At 42.7% G+C, this 7,278-nt stretch overlaps 1 protein-coding gene across 1 annotated transcript in view; it reads right to left on the bottom strand.

The window, feature by feature from the left end:
* Positions 1–5,356: 5,356 nt before the first annotated feature.
* BLMH (bleomycin hydrolase) overlaps positions 5,357–7,278 on the bottom strand; it is a 43,921-nt gene continuing 41,999 nt past the window's right edge. Inside the window, exon 12 of the mRNA XM_003812717.5 lies at positions 5,357–6,325. Within this exon, the coding sequence (XP_003812765.1) occupies positions 6,174–6,325 (152 nt within the window). The 3' untranslated portion in view covers positions 5,357–6,173. The remainder of the gene's footprint in view (positions 6,326–7,278) is intronic.

Genomic DNA, 7,278 nt, shown 5'->3' with positions numbered 1-7,278 from the left:
GTGGCGTGATCTCGGCTCACTGCAACCTCCGCCACCTGGGTTCAAGCAATTCTCCTGCCTCAGCCTCCTGAGTAGCTGGGACTACAGGTGCCCACCACCACGCCTGGCTAATTTTTGTATTTTTAGTAGAGACAGGGTTTCACCATGTTGGTCAGATGGTCTCGATCTCTTGACCTCGTGATCTGCCCACCTTGACCTCACAAAGTGAATAAATTTTAATATTGTTTTTCAACAAAGGAAGCATGGAAACAGAGGCTGAGAGAGATTAAGTAGCTTCTCCACATTTATACAGACTTGCCAGGTGTAGGCGCTTATATGCTTGCCAAGTGGCAAGGCCAGCATATCTGAGTCCAAAGGCCCTGCTCTTCCCGCTGTGTTGGGCTGATTTGAAACAAAAAAGGTTCAAGCAGTGAGGAAGCCAGGTAAGCCTCTGTGGTTCTCTCCCTACCTATTCTCCCCACTGCCAGGCACCTGCATGAAATGAAATCAAGACCTTAATGTGAAATGTTGAAATACAAACATCTCCAGGGGCTTTGTTCTTGTTCTACTTGTCCCTGCTGAGCAAGTTATAGCGAAGCTGACTTCAGGTCTATGTAAAAACTGTTCGTTAATTATAGCTGTCAGAATAGAGGGTGTGCTCAGTGTCAGCCTACCCTATATTTCCTATGAGCCAGGCACTGAGAATACAGTCACAAGCAGGACAAAGTTCCCGCCCCTGGGAGCCGACGGAGTAACTGACTTTGGGGAAAACAGACAATACACATATAAATACATCAGTATCTCCAGAAAGTGGTAAGTGCTGTGAATAAAACAGACCCTGTAACAGCATGGAGGTGGCAGAGGCAGTAGGAGGAGGGAGTTGGCTGCCTAGATAAGGTGGTCAGAGATGGCCTTGACACTGAAGGCGTGACCCGAATGAGAAGCCAGCCATGCAAAGACCTGAGGGAAGAGCTTTAGGTAGACGGAACAGCAAGGAGGAACAGCAAGGAGGCGGAGATGAGTTTGATGTGTCTGAGGGACAAAGTGCGGGACAGGGTGGGAGGCGGTCAGTGGTTGGCTGAAGCAGAGGGTACAAGAAGGGGAGTAAGTCGAGTCTGGAGAGGTGGGCAGGGGCCACAGCGAGAGGCTGTGTGTTCCTGTCAATGTGTGCAAATAGAACGTAAAAGACTTACTCGTTTTGGAGAATTTTGGACTAGGTTAACCCATAAGGTCTCCGCCAGGTTGAGATGCAGGGATGCTGCTATGCTAAGTCAAGCACCCTCCCATACTCTCCACCAAATAGCCACCCTGCCTTGGCTGCCCTAGCCTTCTGCAGAGCAGCTGATTTTTAAAAAACAAACAGCTGTCATGGGGTAACCTGAAAGATGGCTCCAGAACTCATTCTGTCCACTTCAAGACATGCTACCAAACTAGAGTTTTTCCAGAGGAGTCAGCAAGAGGGAAAGCACTGAGTATTCAAACAATATCCAGGAAAGATGATGTGGAGGGTTTCCCATCTGCACACAATCCTCTTTCCAAATAGCTACAGCTAGCCAGACGCAGTGGCTCACACTTGTAATACCAGCACTTTGGGAGGCCTAGGCGGGCAGATCAGTTGAGGCCAGGAGTTCAAGACCAGCCTGGCCAACATGGCAAAACCTTGTCTGTACTAAAAATACAAAAAAAAAAAAAAAAATTAGCTGTGGTGGCGCATGTCTGTAATCCCAGCTACTCTGGAGGCTAAGGTGGGGGGGAGAATTGCTTGAACCCAGGAAGTGGAGGCTGCAGTGAGCCGAGATCGTGCCACTGTACTCTGCACTCCAGCTTGGGTGACAGAATGAGACTCAAAAGAAAAAACAAAACAAAGACCAAATAGCTGCAGCTGTTGTGAATTGAACATTCCCTCCCTATTTCCTTTCCCTCTGCAATAATGTGTAAAGGACTTGGAGTTTGAAAAAGAAAAACAGAAAAACCCGGCCAGTTTAATCCTAGTTTTCAACCCATTTGTGTCACAGACCCCAAGAAGGAAGCCATTGGCTTCATGAGTATCAACAACAGTTCTCAACAAGTTGTCCTAAATATGACCACGCTCATCTGGAATCACTTTAAAAAGTATCTAACTTAATAAATGACTAACTAGAGCCACCGTGGGCAATGGTGCTCACCCACACCACACTAGAGGAATAGGACTTCAAGTCCAAGTGCCCTGGTGCCACCAACAGCAACTTAGAATTAAGCTGCTCTTTAAGGACAAGCCAAAGCAAGCAGATGGGCCACACCACATCCTGAAGGCATGTCTCATTATCATGCCTTGGCTTCTTGGACATGTAGGGTCACCATTACTCAGGCCAGGACTTCCCAGAGGCCAGAGTCATGAAGCTCTCCTCTGGTGACACTGTATGATTCACAGTTAAAGCAAAAGACAACTCCATGCCTTCCCATTTCCTACCTCATTCGTCACCCAAATACTAGCAGTTTCTTCCAACTGAGACCTCCAGCTACAACTTCAGCCCACTTCCCTGATCTTTAGCAGAGAAGATAAAACCACCATGCTTCATTTCTCCCCTCTGGATCCTAAGTTCATTTGAAAAATGGCTTTCATTAAGTATTTGGTAATGAAGATTATCTTTTTTACATATTGCTGCATTTGGTTTAGGACTTTTGCATCTATGTTTATGGGTGAGGTTTACATGTATTTTTTTCACTATCCTTATCAGGGTTATGCTAGCCTCATAAAATCATTCTTTAGGCCATAAAGTCATTTTTTACGTCTTGCCTATTGAGCTAATCAAGTTGCTCTTGAGAAGACTTCCAATTTCCTGGCTACTAGAGTTCTAGCAGCCAAGGATGGCAAGAAGATTCAGAATGTCAATGCTCACTTAGGGGATTCACCTGACACCTAGACTACACACTTTTTCTCTCTCCAGAAAAGAAATCTCTAATGCGCTGATGAATGGAGGAAGGGCATCACCAAGCCGGTCGGTATAGGAAGGGGACCCAACAGACATTCAACTCTTTGGTAACCCTCCCTTCACGCCCAATTCCAGAATGCTTTCTGTTGCTACCATATCTATGCTTTTCAGGGGATTATGCACTGTAAATTGATTTGCTTATCACTGGCTTTCTCCACCACTGGCTCAGTGAGATTCAACTTTTTCAGCTCTGCTAAATCTTCCAAGGTCTCCATCTGCTTTCTGGGTTCAAATATTTCATTGACTCCTCTCCTGGTCTTCCCGAGCTTGTGGATTTGTCTTCTAAACAAATCCCTTTACTGTTGCTTTTGAGAAAGTTGAGAGTATCTTCTATTTTTCTAATATTTGCAGCATCTATAATATCCTTTTAATTCCCTGTGTACTTAAAAAAATTAATATTTGTCAATTTTTCTTTAAAAGAACCAACTTCTGGCTTCGTTGATGCTATGCTTAATTTCTGTGCATATCTACTTCCTTTAGGTTTATTTTGCTGTTCTAATTTCTTGAAACAGATGTTTAGCTCAATTTTCAGCCTTTATTACATCCTAGTATAACTTTGATATTTAGATTTAGAATTTACACTCTATTATTCAGAACTAATTAAAATTCTATAATCTTAATACATTAATGTAATAATGCTGTAAAACCTTTAAATTACTGTTGCAGCTGCATCCCTCGTTTTGACATATTTTTATTACTGTTCAGGTTAAATTTCCTTCATGATTTCTTCTTGGACCCATGAGTTAATTTCTAAACATACAGAGGTCGTCTTGTAATCTTTTAATTTTGGTTTCTAACTTAATTGCACTGTGGTTGGAGTGTGGTCTACGTGGTAACAACCCTTTCAAATTTGTTGAGGTTGACTCTACCGTCCAGTATGTGGTCGCTTTTTGAAAAAGTTCCATAGGTGATCAAAATGAATGTGCAGTTGTTAGATGCAATTTTTTTTTTAACAGGTTTATGCTCGGTCATTGGTTTCCACACATCTGTGCTTTCAGGATGAAGATGTGGTCTTCTAAACACGTCCATTTTACCAAACTTGCTAAATGTTTAAATCTCTTATATACTTTCCTGAATTTTTTGTTGCTTGGTCTACATGAAGCATATTAAAATCTCCCACTATGATGCTGGATTTCTTATTTTTCCATATAGCTGTTTTTGTTTTACATATTTTGAGGCAATGTTATTAGGTGCATAACTTAGAATCTTTGTTTTTCTGAAGAATTGGGTAAGCATATCATTATTTAGTGGTTCGATCTGTAGTAATGCTTTTTGTCTTAAAGCCTATTTCCAGGGCTGTGGTGTTCCACAGCTCCAGGGAGGACATTCACATTACAGTTTATGCAAATAAACTGGAATTAGACAGTCTGTTTCGTTACTTTGGAGTGGCCTTAATTCTGTGGGTTATGAGTATAACTTCTCAGTTTTATTTTGGTTAGTATCTACCTGATGTATCTTTTCCATCCTTTCTTATATTGTAGGTTGCCTATGTCTCTCTCTTGTCATCACATATGGCTGGATTTCTTTTAAAAATACAGTTTGGCATTTTTTTTTCGGGAACATTTAGTCCATTTACATATAATTATTGGCACATTTAGATTTCTCTCTACTATCTTATTTTGGATGCTCTATTTGTCCTGCCTTTTCTTTCTTTACCCTATCTTGTCTTCTTGACTGATTGCATTTTTCCATTCTATTTATTCTTGATTGAAAACTGTATCCTCTGCTTATTTTTAGTAGATACTATAGAAGTTTTTGGCACAGGTTTACATACCAAAGTCTGAAGTTAAACAATGTATTTATCTTCTTCCTGAAAGACACAAGGATCTTAGAGTATGTTCATTCCAATTACCTCCCCTCCCTAGTTATCTGCTACCTTCATGGATTTTAGTTTTACCTTTTTTCCAACCCTGTTAAGACTCTTCTACCGTTGCTTTTTGTGTAGCTGATCCACATAACAATCATGTTCTTTATTCTACATTCCTTGATACATTTCAACCCTTCCATACTGATCACTTCCCTTCTGTTGGGGCAAACTCAGTTTTTTTTGTGAAAATGTTTTCTATTTTACCCTTGTTCTTGAAAGGGTGGGCCAATCTCAGTAAGATAACTTACTGACCTATTCTAAGGCTGGGCCCAACAGAGCCTCACTCCCCACCCTTGTAGGGACCCTGGATCTGGGTAGAACATTTATGCGGTAGGGGAACAGTCCTTCTTAAATAGGCGCTTGGAAGCCCTTTGCAGATGCCGGTGAGAATCGGCGGTCTGGGAAAGAGTACACATCTTGCAGAGAAGCTGAAGAGGGAAGCCCTTTTCCTGTTTTTTCACTTTCAAGAACATGAGCCACCTGGCTGCTTTCTTTTGTAGTTAAACAAACACTTCTCAGACAGATCACATAAATCAGCTTATTCTCATTTAGCAAAGTTTTTATTCAAAAGCTTCTCAGCACCATCTAGTTATCAGAAAGAATGGATATCACCTTTTCCTGCCCACCCAATCCCCAGTTCCACAGGCAGAAGTTAAACCATTTGGCTAGAGTTCCCCCTAATGATTATGACTGAGACCATGATAAGATTTTGGTTGTTCTCACCCAACTGTCTCTAAGCCTCTACTCAAACCTGACTCAAGCAGAGATGTGCACCCCACAGTTCAGAACAGGAAGGAATCATGTCAGATCTGATCAACCTCCCATTCTTGGGCTATTAGAGGCACAAGAAATTACCTTGAAAAAATGGAATTCAGTGACTGCCATCTAGGAAAGACAGTGATACTGTCCAGCAGCATGCAGTTCCGAGAGCTCAACTCTTAGGCCACCCTCCCTCCACTCTACTCTAGGAACAAGGAGCATTAGGTCTGTTTTCTCTCCATACACCTCAATCGCTCGTCCTCTCTTGTCTTATTAAAACACAGACACAGAACCAAACTTTTTGACAGTTAAAGACAAACAATTACATCTAATTAAAATGCTAAGAGATCCTGAGCTGTTAGAGATGAGGAGAGTAGATAGTATGACCTGATCTTCCCCCCTCTTTTTTTTCCTTTAACAGTATTCTGTTTCAGCATAAAGCACACTTTCTGAAGAGGTTCCTGGTGGAGATTGGAAATCTGACTGTGTCCTGTGGCAACACACAGTCCCTTGCATAACTTTGGCTTCAGTCCCTGGATCTGTCCTTTGCAGCTACGTCAGGTTCCATGGAAGGAGGAAAGAGCTGGAGGGTAGTATCACTCAGCCAAAGCTCCCATGGGGTCCCATGCTGGCAGGATAATGGGTTCCTGCTCTAACACAGCTAGCACCTCTTCAGGGACATGCTTCCTGTCCACCACCACTTCGTAGACATACTCAGAGAACCACTCATCTGTCATGCACAGGTAACCTGGAGAAAAGAACAGAAGACTTATGAGTCCAGAGGGCAAGGGACAAAGAGCAGAAACCCTTTTTGTAGGGTAAACCTTTTACAAAACTAATATTCATACATATTTTTCAGCTTTCCCATCTGTAATTTCATTTAATCTAAATCTTATTAGCAATTCTGTGAAGCAGATAGGACAGGCATGGCTCTATTTTTAGAAAAATTAGAAAACCGGGTCTTGGAGTAACTAGGTGATGTGCCCAGGTCACATGGTGAGGTTCAGAGCTGGGCCTTGGACCTAAGGCTAACACCAGATCCTGTACTGATGCTCTCTTCCTCCGCTGCCTTGGTGATGGTGAGTGATGACCTGTATACTAGTAGGGAGGCAGAAAAACTTCTCATTCATACAGCCACACCTAGGGCATAAATCTCTAGGGTCAGAAGGGCAAGCATCCCAGTTCCTTTCTTACCCTACCAGTGTCAATGGCTGTTCTCCCCCATTCCTTTCTATCACACACTCCTACAACAACCAGGCGGGCTGCTGTGAGCATTCTGATGGGGCCAAGTCATCATTCCTAGGTACGCACTTATTTGCAGATGATACTGTGGGAGTCAAATGATAAAACAGTCCTTGTTTTCCTAGGAGGAAATCTACGATGACGATCAGGCGAAGACTCAGACATCTGCTTAACCTGCTCTCCTTAGGAAGGCCTCTCCAGTGGGTTAGGACTATGCAGAGGTGCCCCGGCACTAATGCCCCATTTAAGGTTGAAAGCTCAGCTGAGAGAAAAAGTGTGGTGTCATCAGGTACCCATCCTAGTAATAGTTGCCTTCCATAAGGAGGATTAACCTGCATCTCAGGCTCCACTAGGCCAACACAAATTCCCCTTCAGAAACCAGATCCTCATCTCTCACCTTACACAAAAATCAACTCAAGATGGTCAAAGGCTGAAAGCTAAAACCTGAAACCAATACAA

This window comes from Pan paniscus, chromosome 19 (genome assembly GCF_029289425.2).
Source record: "Pan paniscus chromosome 19, NHGRI_mPanPan1-v2.0_pri, whole genome shotgun sequence".
Lineage (NCBI taxonomy): Eukaryota > Metazoa > Chordata > Mammalia > Primates > Hominidae > Pan > Pan paniscus.
This window is presented reverse-complemented; position numbering and strand designations above follow the sequence as displayed.